General features: G+C 42.0%; 1 protein-coding gene across 1 annotated transcript in view; it reads left to right on the top strand.

The window, feature by feature from the left end:
• The window catches only part of rspo3 (R-spondin 3), a 79,021-nt gene extending 62,315 nt beyond the window's left edge, over window positions 1–16,706 (top strand). The window contains exon 5 of the mRNA XM_080193303.1: window positions 15,488–16,706. Within this exon, the coding sequence (XP_080049429.1) occupies window positions 15,488–15,687 (200 nt within the window). The 3' untranslated portion in view covers window positions 15,688–16,706. The remainder of the gene's footprint in view (window positions 1–15,487) is intronic.
• Window positions 16,707–20,198: the final 3,492 nt, after the last annotated feature.

Genomic DNA, 20,198 nt, shown 5'->3' with positions numbered 1-20,198 from the left:
TTAGTAACAATAGCTTGAGTTCTTTATTTCTGGACTCCTGTTATGAAAATATCAATGTTATATTGTAAAGGCTGAGGCTGTGGGAAGTATTGCATCAACTAAGCTTAACTTTCGTTTCCAGAACATGCAATTACTACTGTGGTTAATTAAAATGTAAAACACTGTAATAATGCACAGAGCTACTTCTGAATAATAATTTCAAAGTTTCAATTCAGCAGTGATCTGCATAAATGGGTGAACACTTAAGCTGAACAGTAGCTACAGGATGATTAACTGTTTTGAGACAACAAATGTTGCTTGAGTATTACCAGACAATGATAGTCGAAGAACTGAGTTGGCAGCCATCCATTCATCATACTTAAAAAGAGACTGAGGCCATGATTTGGCATTTTCCTCCAGTGGGATCTTCCAAAGATACTAAAGTCAATGGTCATTTGCATTGCCTGATATTCAATTGCATTTTCATCGCTGAATGACTCCATTATCAACATCCTGGGGGTTACCATATAAATACTGTGGCTACAAGACCAGGTCAGAGGCTAGGAAATCTGTGAAGAATTACTCACCTCCTGACACCCCAAAGCCTGTCTACCAAATACAAGGCACAAGTCACAAGAGTGTGATGGAATACTCCCTACTTGCCTGTCTGAGTGCAATTCCAACAACATTTCAAGAAGCTTGACAGCATCCAGAACAAAGTAATGGACTTGGTTGCACCCCTTCTACTACATTAAACATTCATTTCCTCCACCACTGATGCACAGTGACAGCGGTGTGTACCATCTACAACATGCATTGTAGCTACTAATGAAGGCTCCTTCAACAGCACCTTCCACACCTGCAATCTCCACCATTTAGAAGGACAAAGGCATCAAATGCGTGGGAACACCAAAACCTGCAAGTTTCCCTTCAAATCACACGCCATCCTGACCTGAGATTATATCACCACTCCTTCACTTCACTGGTCAAAATCATGGACCTCCCTTCCCTAGAGCACTGTGGGTCTTCCTACAATACATGGACCGCAGCAGTGCAACAAGTGGCTCAGCAGCACCTTCTCAAGAGCAATTAGGGACAGTTAAATAAATTCTGGCCCTGTCAGCAACATCCTCATCCCATTAATGAATAAAACAAAATATGTCAAGACCTGGTGTCTGTCTAGACGGTTAAGTGATCGGAGTTTGATCTTATTCTGGCTGTGGATCTGGACAATGTCTCTTGTGTTGCAAGTGCGCTATCTAGTGGAACACTCAGAAACTGGGGTAATAATTTACATAGTGTTACTATTGCTATCTAGGAACGAAAGGGCTGGATTTTCTGCCCGTTAGCAAGACCCAATATTAGGCCTATGTTCATTTACGTCATCTACATGCACTCTGGGGTTAGGGGGAAGGGCTGTCTTGGGGAGCTGTAATTGGAGGAACTCTTGGTTGCCTGCATTACAGTAATTAACTAATAAAGCCCAAAGCTCATTTAGGTTGAGGGGAAACCCTTCCAAGGCAGTGACAAACAAGGCTACAATCTTTAATCACCTCAACTTCACATTTAGTAGTGGTGGAGGGGTGGGACACAGGCATGGAGGGTGTGGGGGAGCATAACATGTCCAACCTCAGCTCCAAGAGGCTGGGAAAAATCAACACAAAACATCTGAACAATACCCAAATAATTTCTGATTGCTATTGTTAATTTTGGAGATAGGGTGTATAAATAACTGCATAGACTTAGATCTTGCAGTAAAGTTAAAGTGACTTAGTGGCTGCTGCAGCAAAAAGAGTCAAAGGGTGAGAGTTTCTGGCCGCGCTCGCCCCAAGTTAAGAAGATTCCACCCGAGGTCAACGATCTTTGCATGGTCCCTGTCCTGCCCACCACAATTCCCATGGTGGGCGGGATGGTAAAATTCTGGTCAAAATCTTAGTAGAAGCAGGGAGGTTATTTGGAGCTTGCTGGGTGAGTTCAATTGGCAATGGAGATGGGCTGATACTTCTCTTCCACTTTGCTGGGTAGAATTGGGAGGTGGAGTAGGAGTGAAAGGTTATTGTGAGGGATACAAAAAAAATGGGTAACTATAGACCAGTTAGTTTAACATCTGGCATTGGGAAAATGTTAGAGTCCACTATAAAGGATGTAATAATAACAGAGCATTTAGAAACACAGAATATAATCAAGCAGAGTCAACATGGCTTCATGAAGGGGAAATCATGCCTGACAAATTATTAAAATTCTTTGAGGTGGTACCAAGCAATATAAATAAAGAAGAACCAGTAGGTGTAATATACGTTGATTTCCAAAAAGCATTTGATAAGGTACTGCACAAAAGGTTACTTAATGAGGTCAGAGCCCACAGTATTGGCTAACTGATGGAAAACAAGAGCTGTGATGAGGGACATTTTCAGGTTAACAGCCTATAACTAGTGGAGTACCATAATGCTCAGTGCTGGGGCCACAATTATTTACAAAATAACTTGGAGAAGGGAAGTGAATGTAATGTTGCCAAGTTTGCAAATGACACAAAAATAGGTGGAAAGACAAGTGGTGTGGATGACACAAAGGTTGGAATTCCCTTGGCTGGGATTCTCCCGTCCTGCTGCATTGAATTGGCTGAACACTAAATTCTCCACTATAGGAAATTTGTAATGCTTTGAAATGTTTTTATCCTTCATATCAGCCTCTGCATCTGCGATGCATCATGGTATGTATTGTAACTAATATGCATAATTTCAAATTCAGTTATGTAGATGTCATAGAATGCTTACTGTACAGAAGGAGGCCAATGGCTCATCAAGCCTGCACCGACCACAATCCTGTCCAGGCTCCATCCCTATATCCCTGCACATTTACCCTGCTAATTCCCCCTGACGCTAAGGGTCAATTCCACACGGCCAATCAACCTAACCCACACATCTTTGGAGTATGGGAGGAAACCGGAGCACCCGGAGGAAACCTAAGCAGACACAGGGCGATTGTGCCAACTCCACACAGACAGTGACCCGAGGCTGGAATTGAACCCGGGTCCCTTGCACTGTGGAGCAGCAGTGCCAACCACTGTGTCGCCCCTTATTATGAGTGAGAATATGATAGCAGAGTCCCAGCTGAATACTTTCCACAAGATTTTATTGGCATATCAGGTACTCAATACCCAGCATGTTTACCGTTTGAAAAATGGAGCAGCATCCTTCCCTCACCAATTTCAAATAATGCTCATTTGTTAATGTTCAAACACGAACTTTATGACTTGTTTAGTCCAGACTTTACAGTAGCCAAGTGGAACTGATTTCCCAACCACTTCCATCCTGTTAACATCTTAAATGAGGGTGGAGGAAAATCAGCCCCAATGTGTCCTGATTTTGAGAATGATTTTAAGATCTTGTAGCTGCAGTATACTGATCACAAATGCTGAAAATCCATGAAGAGCATTGGCAGCTCCAAATTGCAAAATGGATGCAAGTGAACCATTAAACTAGAGTCACTCATGGCTGAAGCAATGAGGAATACAGCCAAGTTATTTGGTGCGGGTATCTTAACGTGCTGAAACTAGTGTGTTCTTCAAAACCTGGCAGAAATGTTAACATGCAAGAATGCATGGATAGAAGTGCAGACACAAAAATGAGAAAGGAGTTCTAAACATGACGCAATTACCTAAAGTCAGGGAGAAACTGGGATAAACTGATTGCAGCTTGGTGCAAACAGTCCAAAAGTGTATTTGTCAGCAAGTTTGCGTGCAACTGAGCTCAAATGTCTAAATATGAAGTAATCAATAAGATTACTTCCCCCTTTCTTCCAACATTAGTATGCCTGAAGTTGCAAAGAAGATCAGAGGCATTTGAATCTTCATAATGTCAATTGAATGTGCATCATTGATTACTTATTTTTCACTTTCTGATCTGCACAGGATTCAAACTTTCTACAGTCAATAACTGTTCTATGTATTTCTTTTATCGAGACTTCTTGGGACAAATTTCCAACCACCTGAGCATAATAATAATCTGTATTGAGAAATACAGGCCATTACAGGAGGTACAGTCAGATGGTATATTCCAGAGAAACTATGGAGGAAGTTCATGTGTAGGACTATCCTGGAGCAAAATGGCAGCATTCATGTGCTCTGCCCGCCAGATGATTTAGGTGGGGCTCTCTTGGGCATCAGGTAGCTGGCATGCATTTGAATGTTCTCTGATTTTGCTCCAAAATAGCATCACACATGAACTTTAAGGTGTTTTCTGGTGTCTGCCATCTGACTGCACCTGAAATGTAAATTAATGTAAATGCATGTCAGAGGCCTCTGCACATACAATAGCACCAACTGCAATTCAAGGACAAAAAACTGGCATGACCGATTCTAGATACACTGTTTTAGTGCTATTTGTCTTAAAGGATGGATCAATATTGCCAAGTCAGGACTTTAGAACCATTGAACTCTACAGTGCAGAAGGAGGCCATTTTGCATATCCAGTCTGCACCGACCACAATCCCACTCAGACTCTATCCCCACAATCCCATGTATTTACCCTAGCTGGTCCCCCTGACACTAAAGGGCATTTCAGCATGGCCAATCAACCAGACTCACCCATCTTCTGACTATGGGAAGAAACCGGAGCACCTGGAGGAAACCCACGCAGACAAGGAGCGAACGTACAAACTCCACACAGCCAGTGACCCGATGCCGGAATCGAACCCGAGTCACTGTGAGGCAGCCATGCTAACCATTATGCCACCATGCCACTTTAATTTTGATATTTTGAACAAAATATGTTTCTGGTGCTTCTGCCTTTTTGCAGAATGCTGTTTGTCTTTTGCACTCAATGATACTATACCGTGGTATAGTTTGGGGAATGGTACTATACCATTCCCCAAACTCTCAGCCTTTTGTGACAATTGCTAATTTGAAGACAAATGATGATAAACAATCAAAATCCCTTTTTACAGCTTTTTGCAGTACTTCCCGTCAACTTTTCCTGAGCCATAACTATCTGTTTATCTGTTGCATAGTTAAGATCCTTCTTGCTCCATGTCGATTAGAATAAAAAGTGAAACCTTAAAGTCAATATGGTGCCACTTTCCTCATCCAGCAACATCTATTTTCATACCCAAATATTCTCCCTGTTTCTCCACTAGCCGTGATCTGATTGAAAGGTGAGCAGGCTCAAAGGACTGAATTTGTCTACTTCTGCTCCAATTTCCTATGTCCCTATGTTAGTACTACAGTGCCACCCTCTTGCCAGCCCCCTCCAAGGAAGATTATGGTGCACCTGAACTGCTGATTAGCAAATGACACAAATTTTAAGAAAAGGTGAAGACAACCGGCAGGCAATTCATAGCTTCCCAAACAAATACATTTTTTACTAAATCACTATTCTTCAGCAGAAAGTGTACATTACCCAATTATCTGCAACAACATCTTGGGTGGGATTTTAGGGCCTCGCTTGCCCTGAAACTGTAAAATCCCACCCGAGACCAATGGACCTTCTCATTGTCCACCCCTTGACCTCTCCGATTCCCGTGATGGGCAGGGCAGTAAAATTCCAGCCATTATGTTTTTCTAAGGAGTTTTCATTTTGCCTATCCCATTGATTCTTCTGGGGCTTTAAAACCCATGTCATGTTCAGACATTCCATCGCATTCCTGACTGGTGGTGGAGAGGCATTGTAAAGTCAGGAAGTGAGCCATGCACCACTAACCTGCTCCAGTGATTGTGGCAAACATATGGACGATCGAGATGAATTTCTGATAAATGGCAACCCCCACCCCCCCCCTCCCCCAACCACACAAACACACACACACACGCACACACACAACACAGGATGTAGATGCTGGGAACTACATAATGATACTGCTATTGAAAGTGAAGGAGAGTTGATTAAACTGTCTCTTGTTGAAGATCATTATTATGTGGCATGAATATTATTGTTTTCCAACTGGATGTTATTCAGGTCTTAAATATTCGGGCATGAACTGCTTCAGTATCGGAAAGGTTATTAATGAAGCTAGAAGCTCCATTAATCATTGAACAGCCTGCTTCTTCTGACTTTATGGTAGAGGGAAAATGATTGGGGAAGCAGCTGAAGTTAGTTGGATCTTGGACATGGTTGTGAGAAATGCCTGCAGCACTGTCCCAGGGCTGGTACCGCAACCATCATTTGTATTAGGTATGACTGCAAGAAATGGAGAATTTTCCCCTAATCCCAATTGCCCTCAGGTTTACTAGGGTTCCTTGGTTCTACATTCAGTTGTATTCTGCTTTGTTGTCAAGAGCAAGGAAGGATAGGGGTTTGCAAATGGCATGAGGGAGATGAAGAACATCTCCCTCATGCATTGCAGAACAAGTAAGAGAGATCAGGATAGGAAACTGAAAGGGAGAACGAGGAAATTAAAAGAATTGAAGACAGGATGAGGAAGATTGAAGTGCTAGAAGATACAAGGACTGTGGGACAAGAGATGAAAGAAATTAGAATAGGGAGTACAGAAGGAATAATAGAAATGATGAAAAGAACACTGAAGGAGGTAAATATCATGTTTCACAGTTGGTTTCTCTTCACAGGGTGGTTACTTTTGTAAACCATGCAGCACTTCAGGAACAAGAGATAGAAGAGAGCACACAACATCAGCAGTCTGTGTTATTATGTTCCTATGTTCAGTATAACATTGCTTCTTATTCTTTGCTTGCTGCTTGGCAATGTGTGCTGAAAGTACTTTTCTGGGTCTATATTGCAGAGAAATGTTATTAGTTTCTGTCTGCTGCAGTCATTGTTTCAGAACAGATAATTGCATTTTGATGTCCCATCTCAAGAAACACTGGAAAAGCCTGAGGATGATGTGAATTGACAGGTGATGAGTGTTTCATGCTCCCAAGGGGATTGAGTGTCTGTTTTCATCCCATTTGGCTTGAACGTAAAATTGTGTGTGTTGTATTAGTCTGGGCAGTTTTGCTATGGCCTGTAGAGTGTATCTAGTTGTTTTAAAATCCAGCCAGAAAAATAAAAAGCAAAAATTGTATCTTTGAAAAGCACATCCTCATAACACGTATTAGGGAATTGTGAAATCTAGATTCAGTACCATGCTCACTATTCAGTGGGATCAGGTAGCAAAAAGCAGTGATCATTAATGTGAAATGTGATGGCTCAGCAGCTCTGGGGTGTTTCTGGTCACAACTGAGTGTCTCAAAGCTATTCTATAAAGAGAAATATGATATCTCCACTAAGGTTGTATCAACAAGGCAACATAATTTAGCCAGGTGGGGAAGGAGAATTGGGCATGATGTTATTTCATTGAACTTTGGCTGATTTGTTTCTCCTTCTATCTAATCTACAGGCATTGAGGTCAATTCCAATGCCCTAGTACCTATCTCAGCACAGAATACGGAAGGGGAGATCTGGAACCGCCTCTTCCAAACAATTACTGCAGCTAGGTCAATTGAAAAGTTCAAAACTTAGACTGATATGTTTTTATTAGGGGAGAATGTTAAGGGTTATGGAATAGGGCATGTTCTAGCCATGATCTAATAAAATGACAGATACGGCTTGAAGGGTTAAGTGGTTTGCTCTGTTGCTATGTTCCAGCCCAAGGATTGAACTTAAGACTGTCACAGACTGTATGCTTCCATACCTTCCATACTATGCTATTGCAGTTTCAAATTTCTCATATGAGGAAGTAGTCATACATTGGTATTGGCCCCTTGTGTGAGGTACAGAGAGCAAGAATAGAGGGGAAAATTTGGGTTGGGCGTGCATAGAACCCTGACTTCTAAAAGAATGCTTAGATATAACATGTGCTGAAATTATGCTTTCACTGTCAATGTCTTGAGTCAATCGTGCTTGCAAAGCACCGTTCACAGCTACCATGAATTTTGAGCCTTATGTGTAAGAAATGAAATGGAAGCAACACAGGAGTTCAAAGCTGTTTCACAATGACTGTAATAGAGATAGAGTTAGTTTGAGTAGTCAGAATGGAAATGGAAAAGAAGAAAGATGAAGGAAGCAAGCATTCCCTGGCTGATAAGATTCCGATGGAGGACAAAGACATATCGGTTATGACAAAAACCCTCTTCCTTTATCTCGACTGCTCTAAATAGTTTGCAACGTACTAAAAGTTAGAAGTGCAATGATCTCAGGGTCCTTTTATCATCAATGACTAAGAAATGCTGAAATGCACCCGGGGGCCTCAGGATGTGCCATTCATTGTGTTGACATCCTTTTTTTTCCCTTTTCTGTAGTGCAGCTGTGAAATGTAATATCATCATTATAAGAAAATGTCAAACAATAACTCAGTGGCTATGTCTAAGTTTCAGGTTTTGTGTTGATTACTGATCAAGGTATTTGGGTTCTCTTTCCAATGGATGTGGGTCTTTTTTCAACTTTTCTTTCAAAATGATCTGACAGCTGTTCACCAAAGTTGTTCCGCACTACGTGATTCAAGGTTTATTTACAAACAATTGTTTCAAGCTACAAGTAGTATTAACTGCCATTTTTGTGCCTTCAATTTTACTCAGCACAGGAATGAGGCATTTTACTCATATTCTCTGCCTATGCACATTTCCCAGCTAGAAGGAACATGAGGGCGAGGCAATCTAGCCCAAAACCACTTCTGGTATAGCTCTTAATCCAGCCAGCAGAAGACAAGTATATTATAAATAGTGACAACTGCTGCTGGGGCTATTATTATAGGTTACCAACCGGGGGATGCCAGGAGTAATGTTATACTGCTCATATGTTAACTTAATTATTCTGCTGCCATCAAAATAGTTCTGAAATTTAATGACCTGAAACAGGAAGCTTGGCAGGAGGAGCAACTTAATTTGGCGTGAGGCCAAAAATTCTATTTCCCAACGTCAGAATGAACTTTAGGAACATTGTTTTCAGGATTTTAAAAGCGGGTTAAAAGTACGTCAGGCTTCCCAAAGGACTATGTCAGGCAGCCCTTTAGCATCCATAAGCAAATGATTAAAAGATCACCTCGCCAGAATGCAGTTCCCCCACCAGATTAAGTTCCCTAATCAGAAATTAGAAATTTTACCATTCTGTATAAGTGGCCTGCAGCTGGAGCACTTCACTTCTTTCAAGACTTTGAGGTCAGTAGACATTGCATTCACCTTCTTCGGGAACTTCCCGTAACTTGATTCATATTTGGGTACCAGAAGCAAAAGGTTGCATGAAGGCTGGAAATGGGAGGCAGTTGAAGGGTGTCAGAGTGGAGCAGAGGATGGATTGGTCATAGGCAATAGTTGGAGGTGGGGATGGGGGAGGAGGGGCGGGGAGAGTGTCTGGGGAAAGTGGGTGGAGACTGTCTGAGGAAGTTGAGGGGGGTGGAGACTTCCAGACTGTCCATGGAAGCGAGAGAGAAGTGTGGCGAGTGTCCAGGGAAGTGGTGAGAGTCTCTGGGGAAGGAATGGAGAGAGATGGAGAGAGTATCCAAGGTGAAGGTGAATGCAGCAAGATGTGAGGGTGCAGTGACATTAGATGGAAGGAAGAATCTTTCTTCTTGGGTCTGGAGGAAGGGGATTTAATGGGCAAGTATGGTCGGGGAGAGTGCGCCCTGGAGGGCGAATTTGGTGCTATAGATAATAGGATCCTGAGGACTGAACTCAGGTACTGAACAGAGGAGGGAACTATCACAGTCAGAATGGGGAGTGGGATGCAGTGAGTTAGCAGATTCAAGGTGATAGTCTGCTAGGTAAAGATTCATCACAGGAGCATCAAGATAATGGGGGGTTAGAATGGGCATTGTGATGGTAACGGGTGTTGGCTCTGAGGGGAGGAAAGGTATCTGAAAGTGGCTAATAATAGGACCCAGGAAAATGGGGGCAGAGGGGTGAGGAATGGTGGCATAGGTAGGGTCAAGCGTGATGGGGAGAAGTTGATGGGTGACGGTGGGGGGGGTAAACAAAGAAAAAACAAAGAACAACCCAGCACGGGAAACAGGCCCTTCAGCCCAACGAGCCCGCGCCGCTGCATCACCCTACACCTATTCTACCCTGCATGTCTACGAATGGAACCCCTAACTTAGCCAGATTCAGGGGAGAATAGTGTCAATTTGGTAAAACCAATCAGCCTAAGAGCACATCTTTGGGGTGTGGGAGGAAACCGGAGCGCCCGGAGGAAACCCACTCAACCACAGGGAGAATGCGCAAACTCCCACAGACACAGGCCCAAATCCATGTATCTGCACAGCTAGCAGTGCTAGTCACCGAGCTGTTGCGGCGCCTGTCTACCGGTCCAGGATCAAGCACACACACCGACACGAAGTACTAGGCCACTCCCGGAACCTCCAAGAGCAGCCCACGCACGACCCACCGTGTGCATGCCCCTCGTTTGACACGAGGTGGACCTCCACCTGCGGAATAAAAAGACAAAAACGTTAATCTTACAAGCCTGCTTTTCCAGTGTCTCCCGAGGTTCTAACCTTATTTAATAGCCCCTACCATAACCCTCCATCCTCGTTTCACTCATGTGTTTATCTAACTGTACCTTAAACGAGTCCAATGTTCCTGCCTCCACCACCCTACTCGGTAGCGCGTTCCACACCCCCACAACTCTCTGCGTAAAGAACCTTCCTCTCACTTCCAAATTATACCTCTCCCCCCTCACCCTTAAATCATGACCTCTCGTGTTTGTGCCCAGTCTAGGGAGCAGTCTCTCACTATTAACTCTATCTATTCCCTTCAGTATCTTATATACCTCTATCATGTCCCCCCTCAATTTCCGTCTTTCCAAGGAGAAAAGTCCCAGTTTCTCTAACCTTTCCTCGTACCCCAGCCCCTCCATGCCAGGCAACATCCTGGTAAACCTCCTCTGCACCCTTTCCAGAGACTCCACGTCCTTCCGGTAGTAAGGTGACCAGAACTGGACGCAGTACTCCAAATGCGGTCTAACCAACGTTCTGTACAACTGAAGCATTAGACGGCAGCTTTTATACTCTATACCCCTTCCTATAAAGGCTAACATTCCATACGCCTTCCTAACAACCTTCTCCACTTGTGACGCAACCTTCATGGATTTGTGAACCTGCACTCCCAGGTCCCTCTGTATGTCTATACTCCTAATCTGTCTACCTTTTATCACATAGCTCCTCTCTGCATTATTCCTTCCAAAATGCATCACCTCGCATTTGTCAGGATTAAATTCCATCTGCCACCTATCTGCCCAATGCACCAACCTATCTATATCCTGTTGTATCACCTGACAATCCAGTTCAGTACCCGCCAACCCTGCCATCTTGGTGTCATCAGCAAACTTGCTGATCACACCACCTACACTCTCTTCCAAGTCATTTATGTATACTACAAAGAGGAGAGGTCCCAGTACTGAGCCCTGCGGCACACCACTGGTCACTGTCCTCCAGCCCGACAAGGTCCCCTCCACAACTACCCTCTGTCTCCTATTACCCAGCCAGTTCTCAATCCACCTAGCTACTTGGCCTCGTATCCCATGCGCCTTAACCTTTTCTACCAGCCTACCATGAGGGACTTTATCAAACGCCTTACTGAAATCCATATAGATGACATCAACGGCTCTCCCATTGTCAACCGTTTTTGTCACCTCCTCAAAGAATTCCAGATTCGTAAGGCAAGACCTCCCTCTAACAAAGCCATGTTGCGTATCCCTAATCAGATCGCAATGCTCCAAATGCTCATACATCCTACCCCTAAGTATTTTTTCCATCAATTTCCCTACCACTGATGTCAGACTCACCGGTCTATAATTTCCAGGGTTATCCCTACTACCTTTTTTGAACAGCGGTACCACATTAGCTACCCTCCAGTCCTCTGGGACCTCACCTGTGTCCAAAGAAGAGACAAAGATTTGCGCCAGAGGCCCAGCAATTTCATCTTTCACCTCCCTAAGCAGCCTGGGATAAATACCATCAGGCCCCGGAGCTTTATCCGTCCTTACGCTACCTAAAAGCCCTAGCACTTCCTCCCTCGTAATAGATATCTCCTGCAACTGATCCTCCGCTCCCTCCAAGAGACTGCACGATTCCGAACCCCTCTCCTTCGTGAATACCGACGCAAAGTATTCATTCAGGAGCTCCCCCATTCCCTCCGACTCAATACATAACTCTCCACTCTTGTCCCTAAGAGGACCAATTTTCCCTCTAACTACTCTCTTGCCTCTAATATAGGAATAAAATGCCTTTGGATTTTCCTTAATCCTACCAGCCAAAGCCATTTCATGCCCTCTCTTCGCCCTTCTAATTCCCCTTTTTAGCTCCCTCCTACTCTCTCTATATTCCTCCAGCGCACTTTCTGTACCCAGTCGTTTCGACCTAACATACGCCTCCCTCTTCTTCCTGACCAAGTCTTCAATACCCCCTGTAATCCACGGCTCTCTAATCCTACCTTTCCCATCCTTCCGCTTAACCGGAACATACCTCCCCTGCAACCATTTCGTTTTGCCCTTAAAAGCTTCCCACTTGCCAACCGTGGACTTTCCAGCTAACAGTCCCTCCCAATCAGTGTCCTGCAGCTCCCTCCTAATCCTGCTATAGCTCGCCTTTCCCCAGTTCAGCACACTCCCATTCGGCCGGCACTCGTCCCGTTCCATTTTTAACCTAAAGTAGACGGACTTGTGGTCACTGTTAGCCACATGTTCGCCTACCTCTACCTCACCCACCTGCCCCGGCTCATTACCCAACACTAAATCAAGTATAGCCCCTCCCCTAGTCGGGCTAGTTACATACTGCTCCAGCGACCCTTCCAAAATGCATTTCACAAACTCCTCTCCCTCCGTACCCCGCTCTAGGCCCCCTCCAATTCACTCCTGGAAGATTAAAGTCACCCACTACAACCACTCTATTCTTCCTGCACCTGTCCAAAATGCCCCTGCAAATGCCTTCCTCCACCGACCTCAGGCTGTTGGGTGGTCTATAGTACACCTCTAGCAATGTGATCTCTCCCTTTTTATTCCTCAACTCCACCCACAGCGACTCAATCAAAGGTAGAAGGTGGTGGAGTTAGTTTGAAAGCAATTACACACAATTTTTTATTCTGATCTGGAGAATACAGTTAGTCAGTGAGTACGATCCCTCAAAGAGGGAGGAAGGTCTTTTTGAGTGGGGGAGTTGAAGGTCAGCACAAGGATGGACTAAGGGACACCCTAATAATCATGAGGCAACATTTTGCTCTCCTCTTCATGGTGAAACCCACATGGCAGCAGGATTGATCCTAACTCATGGGTCTCATAATATCGAGATGCCACCAAGCTACAAAGCTGCCATTCATTCTGTGTGATTTGCTATTTGTTGCTGTCAAAGGCAAGGATGAAGGAAGGAAGTTGAGTGCCTCAAAGTGGAACAATTGGTGGAGCCAAGCCAACACATGACTCTAATCTCCATTTTCATAGCAGAGTGGTCATGCTTGACACTCATGGTTAGTTTTTCTGTGTAGGATCTCAATGGTAGTGAAAGAAAGTGGGAATCTCTCAGATGGAGGCTTCTCGAACATGGGTCTCATGACTCTAGTCAAAGAACAATTTCTCTATGCACAGTCATGTATGAACAACATGTATGAACACAGTCATGTATGGTCCTCCAGGATATCCATCACCTGGAGGGACTTGATGGAGACCAAGCACCCACTTAGCACTGGCTTGCTGACTTTGTGGTGGAGGGAAACCAGTAAAGGAAATGGTCACTGAATGGATTGAAGTAATAAGTTTACAAATCCACTGACATGTCAATGATGCAGGCTCCAGGCAACTCTGGCTCTCACCCAGATGAGAAAGAGGGTATATCACAGGTTGGCACAGGACCAAGAAGAGCAACAGTTTGAGCAGCAAGAAGCAGTGTGGCCTCAAGAAGGTCAGGACGCTGGCAAACAAATTCATTGCAAGGATGAACATTGACCTGACTGTGGGTGTATTGCAGGCAGCTTAGTAATCTAGAAATGACTGAAAGGCAATGCCAGAGATGCCGTGCATCAAATGTTCCCAACCGGTGTATTGTGAAGACCTCCCAAGCGTGCCGCAAATAGATTCAAAATGATTCAAAGTTCATGTGACAAAACTAAAACTAACTTTTGCCTTCAACTCTGAGGTTGGCATCTTCAAGACCCAATGAATTTTGGCCTTCTTGTGCACGCGCCAGCTGAGAAAGAGCCATACATATGTGGTTTAGATTTTTTGTGCTGGTCAGGCTCATGCACATGACCAATGGGATTTGGTGCTGAAGACAAAGGTCCCATGTGCCTCCACAAAAAGTGGAACTGAATAAAGGGCACCAAAGCCTGGGAGAAGTAAGAAAGACAGGGAGAGGTTAAAACTTATCCTCCAGAACAACCCTAACCAAGCTCTCCCAGTACAGTTACAATACTGGCATCTACCAGGTAATGTGAAAAATTGCCCAGGTATGTCCTTACACAAAAAGCAGGAAAAAATCCAACCCAGCCAATTACTACTCCATCAGGCTATTCTCGATCTTAGTAAAGCGATAAAAGAGGTCATTAACAGTGCTAACATGTAGCACTTGCTTAGCAAATAACTTGCTCAGTTTGGGTTCTGCCAGGGCTTCTGACTTCATTAAGACTTAGTTCAAACATGGACAAAAGAACTGAACTCCTGAGATAAGGTGAGAGTGACTGCACTTGACATTACTGTGGCATTTGACTGATTGTGGCATGAAGGAGCCCTAGTAAAACTGAAGTCAATGAGAATCAGGGGAAATTTCTACACTGGTCGGACTCACTTAGTTGTACCTAGCACAAAGAAAGATGATTGCGATGGTTGGAGGTCAATAATCTCAGCTCCATGACATCATTGTAGGAGTTCCTCTGGTAGTGGTCTAAGCCCACCATTTTCAGCTGCTTCATCAATTACCTTCCTTCCACCATATGATCAAAAGTGCGGATGTTCGCTGAAGACTGCACAATATCCAGCACAATTCGTGACTCCTCAGATGCTGAAGTAGTTAATGTCTGAATGCAGTAAGACCGTGTTCACAACAAGATTTAACGTGCTCTGCACAGGTGCACAATTAATAAGCTGACAAGTGCAAAATCACAACGTCACCCCTCCCCCATCACAAGTGGGAATAGCTCCCACTTCATGCCTGCCACTGAATTTAGAATGGAAGATTCTGCTCATTTTTTTTTGTTTCTCTCTCCACAGATGCTGTCAGATATGTTGAGTATTTGCAATATTTTATTTCAGTTCTGGTGGAAGTTCATTGACCTGAAAAATTAACTTGTTTCTCTCCACAGATACTGCCTGCTCTGTTGAGTATTTCCAGAATTTTCTATTTATTTTGTTTCAGATTTCCAGCATCAGCAGTATTTTGCATGAGGATATGTGGTGTAGGATTTAATAGTTGCTAGGCATTCTGAAGTTTTACTTGATTTGCATTTATTTACATACTTATTTACTTTCTTCAGGTTAGAAAAATATGTTATGCAGCGTTCCCATTAGAGCAGATTCGTCGACAAATTATATTTTTTCATTATGTTTTTTGTGTCTTCAACATTTAATTATTTTATTGATAATTAATCTGTGCACTTTCATTTTAGGCAACAAGGGCAAAGATAAGAATAAGAAATCAAGAAAAGAAGGCAACAAAGAAGCAAAGCAAGGCAGACAAGCTAAAAATAATAACAGGGGCAAAGAAAATAAAAACAGAGAAGGAATAAGGAAAGAAAAGCCTGAAAACAAGAAACGAAGAGGGCAGAATAAGAAACTGATACCCACAACAGTGAGCACTGTTCACTAAAAGCCTCACTTGGTTGCTGAGATTTCTGATGCTGCTATATATTAACAAGCTAACCTATAGAGGTGCACTGTATAATGGATCCAGTGCTGGGTTCTTACATCTAATCCTTATTCCTGATCTTCATGGACACTGCTAATCATTTCAAGGACTGCAGTTGAAGCGGAAAGTGTAGATATACCTAAGTTTATACAACATTAGGCACAATTAACCCCTGCCCCACCGAATAAATTAGAATGCCAGATGGTTAGCCCAAGTATTGTGGCTAGCCCCTTTAAAGGTTCAAAAAGAGCCAACTGCGCTGAGAAAAACTCTTCCATTTTAAGGGAAGTCTTTAGCGCCGATGCTGGAGATTCCTTATCAAATGTGATATGCATTTGTGCATGTTCTGGTTTCTGTATAAAATGACAATAGGATCTTTTTTTCCCTTTATTTCTTTTTAATTATTAACAGATTGCTGCCTTGTAATATACAGGAATGTAATAAATGTCATTCAAAGCCTGGAGAACCAACTGTTACCTTTCTCTTAAAGTATTGTTTTTAAGTTTCTGTTTATGACCTCTGTAAGAAACAGTGCACACACCCAAGCTAGTGTCATTGTTGTCAACAGATGCCACTAAACTGCTTAAAAGCACCTGTATTTCAAATAAATAAATATATTTCCTTTACTAAGTTCTCACGAGTATATGTTTATGACATGACTATCCTTTGATATGTATCATTACAGTATGTAGTTTGGAGAATTGTTAGTTATGTAGTATTTTATTGCATGTTCATTAGGAAATATTTTGATTGACTGGAATGGTAAAAAAAAGCCTAATACACAATCTGACCCTTTCTTTTGTAAAACATTCCTTACAAGAACTCAGTGATGTCCAAATAGAACAGGTGTACTTGTCAGTGGCATAATACTGGTAGATTTGTTTCATTTTTCTCTTGATTTACAGTTTTTATGGAACAATTAATTAGAAAAAATAACCACTACAAATATCAAGGTGACAGAGGAAAATCTGAAACACTGAAGAAAAATATTTGTCATTATTTATTTTTGAGTTGAAATCACATTGTGTGATATAACCAAAAATTGAAATTCTTTTGTAAACTCCTTTAAGTGAAGATGTTTTAAATGCCATCAGAAACATTATTTATGAATCTATGAATACATTTATCACTAATATCCCACAGTATAATTTCATGCTTACCATATAAATAATTCTCATTTTCTACTGGTGTGCTGGAGAGGCAATGAAAAGATTGCATCTTACCATGTGCAGTCAAAAATGTTTTGTGAATGTTATAAAAGGCAAGATTCTGGGAAATCAGCAAGGTGAATAGGTTGAGAAACAAACACTATAAAAAAAGGCCCAAGAATGTTTTTAAAATCTTGTAGTTTGCCTGTATACTTACTAAAAATGAGAACAAAGACTTAAATGGTAGTGGAGTCACGCAAATGAGTGAAGTGAAAGAAACACTGGAAGAATTACCATTGCTGAGATGAGGGGAGCCGTACATTTCTATGTTAGGCAGAACTAAATGGGCCAGTTCTGTATTTACCATTGTGACTTGGTGAAGAGATCAAAGCTGTAAGAAATTACTCCAAATCCTGGGGCTTTTCCTGAGGCATATTGCTCAGCGATGAATTTCTTCACTAATAAAAGCTAGCTTATTGTGTTTTCTTCTTGTTTTTGTGATTTTTTTAAATTTAATTCTCCAATCCCCTTGTGGCACTGACTTGGTTGTAATGGCAAAAATCTTTCTGTAAATCTCTCGCATCCTTCCATATCGAAGGCTGAGCAGTGAGTGACAGCAAGTTATGCAATTCTACAAGAACTATCAGACAATGCTTATCATTATTTAACACACTCACATGTAACATAATATATATATTTCTAAAATATATAAATGTTTCTATAAATATGTATTTTAAATATATATATCTATATCTCCCAGCAAAGGGCACCAAATTGTAATTTTGAGTTCCTAGCTAATTTTCCTCTTCCCTGAAGTTTTTGAGGTAAAAATTAACACCCATGTAGCTACTCAGCTAGTTTAAAGTTTATTTATTAGTGTCACAAGTTGGCTTGCATTAACTCTGCAATGAAAATCCTCCAGTGAAAATCCCCCAGTTGCCACAGTCCGGCACCTGTTTGGGTACACAGAGGGAAAATTTAGCATGGCCAATGCACCTAACTAGCACATCTTTCGGACTGTGGGAGGAAACCAGAGCACCCGGAGGAAACCCATGCGACACAAGCAGAACATGCAGACTACACAGGCAGTCCTTCAAACTAGGAATCAAACCCAGGTCTCTGATGCGCTATAACAGCAGCGCTAACTATTGTGCCACCATGCTGTCTTTAGATCAGATTATATTTGAGATCTTCCCAAGGCTTAGTTCTGCACTGAGCATTTCGTTTATCAGGTATCAAAATTGCTTGATTAATGGCATGATTAATATGCCATCACATCTTTCCACACAATGGCTAGCAATATTGTTACATATTATAATACTAATAAGTTTAAGCTTATATTTCATTTACACTTTTATTTTCCTGTTTTGTTTCCTTAAATCTATGAATAAATATTTGTGCCTTTTCATTATAGTATTTGAAACTTAACTTCTTTTAATTATTTAAGTTTAGTTTTTGACAGTAGCCTTCCAACCTCTATTTGGGACTTTTTTGTACAATTCTCATATGTTTAAAGTGGCATAATTTTCATTAAACATTTTTAATATTTTGGAATAGGATAAGAGTTAGGAAAAATGTATATTATTTTCATCATTCTAAAGTCAAATGAAATGATCCAACTGTGTTTTGACATGGTTTGTGTTACTTATTGCAACATTTGTTCATAAATAATGGAAAGGCTCCCAAACATTTTTGTCAAGACATCGCTTTAAAAGCATTTGATTTTCAAGGAAGTTTTATCTTTTCTCCACTGCTAATTTCCCTAATCTGTTCTCAGATTGATATTAGTGTAATTTCTCATGTTCTTCAAGTTCCCAGTGATTTGTATCGACTTTAATATTCAATACAATGATTGACACCAATTCTGATTATGTATAAGTCTACTTTGAAAACTTATCAACCTACCAAATTCAATTAGGGTCTCCTTCTGAATCCCCTTATGTTTAGTCCTACAATAATTTCACAAATGTACTTGCCCCTTCAAAATCTAACATTTGGCCACATGTTAAGGGTGGCACAGTGGCACAGTTGTTAGCACTTCTGCCTCACAATGCCTAGGACCCGGGTTTGATTCCCCTTGGGTCACTGTCCATGTGGAATCTTCACGTTCTCCCTGCGTGGGTTTCCTCCGGGTGCTCTGGTTTTCTCCCACAGTTCAAAGATGTGCGGGTTAGGTTGATTGGCCATGGTAAATTGCCCCTTAGTGTCAGGGAGATTAGCTGGGTAAATATGTGGGGTTACGGGGATAGGGCCTGGGTGGGATTGTGGTCAGTGCAGACTTGATGGGCTGAATGGCATCATTCTGCACTGTACGATTCTATGATCCTATGTGGAGACATTAGAGCAAATGACCCTTTAAACCTTGGTAAAGACGGAGATTTTATGAAGCTTCTTAAAGGCGGATAAAGAGCAGAGAGATTTTGAGAGGGAATTCTAGAACTTAGGGCCTCGGCGGCTGGGGGTCCAGCCACCAATGGTGAATGCAATGGTGAAGCAATTAAAACTGGGATGCTCAAGAGGCCAGGATTAAAGGGGCAGGCTGTTTGACTGAACATTGCATTTCCTGTTCTATTGTAAAGTTTAGTGATTAATTCAATGAGGCGTATAAATTACAAGACAAAATGGAACCTATGTTTCTTTCACATTTCACTGAGTCAAGTCTTATTTGGATTACTTTGATTACTTTGGATTCATTTTCGAAGTTATGCCTATCAGTCACAGCAGTCCAGCAGAGGTTTTTTTGTATTAGCTTTTTACAAACAGCTGTATTTATTTTTTTAAGAGTAGGGTATTTAAATAACTTCAGATATGAAGGTTATACAGACCATATCTGCTCTTTAAGAGCATTTACATTTACCCCATCAATTTGTAACTCTTACACCACAGTGCAAGGCTCTTGTAACAGCCAAAACTGGTCTGCTTGAATTCAGCACTGAGTTCAGTTAGCTCTGCTGAGTTCAAATTTCCCCCTCATGTGAATCATGCCCATACCCACCTGCAAAAATTGAATCTATTGGAAATGTGGGTAGGACTTCTATAAACAGGTCCAGCCACCATTTTAAAGCTGTCTAATCTTCCTCCCCCAACTCTGCAAAAATTAGCCCATAGTGACACCCTGTATTAAGTCTAAGCATATTTGAAAAAAGCCACAAAAAGGCATGAAATTTTCCTTGTCTGGATTCTACACAGATCACAGATGGTATTTACCACCATTTCTTGTAGTGATTCTATCCTGAACACACAGCTCATCAGTTTTTTTGTTCAACCACTCTCTGTATACAGTCAACAGTCAAATTTATATGGATAAAAGCAAATTACTGCAGA

Source organism: Carcharhinus amblyrhynchos, chromosome 7 (genome assembly GCF_965287045.1).
Source record: "Carcharhinus amblyrhynchos chromosome 7, sCarAmb.v2.hapA, whole genome shotgun sequence".
Lineage (NCBI taxonomy): Eukaryota > Metazoa > Chordata > Chondrichthyes > Carcharhiniformes > Carcharhinidae > Carcharhinus > Carcharhinus amblyrhynchos.
The sequence above is the reverse complement of the archived record's forward strand: the minus strand, read 5'-3'. Positions and strand labels throughout refer to the sequence as shown.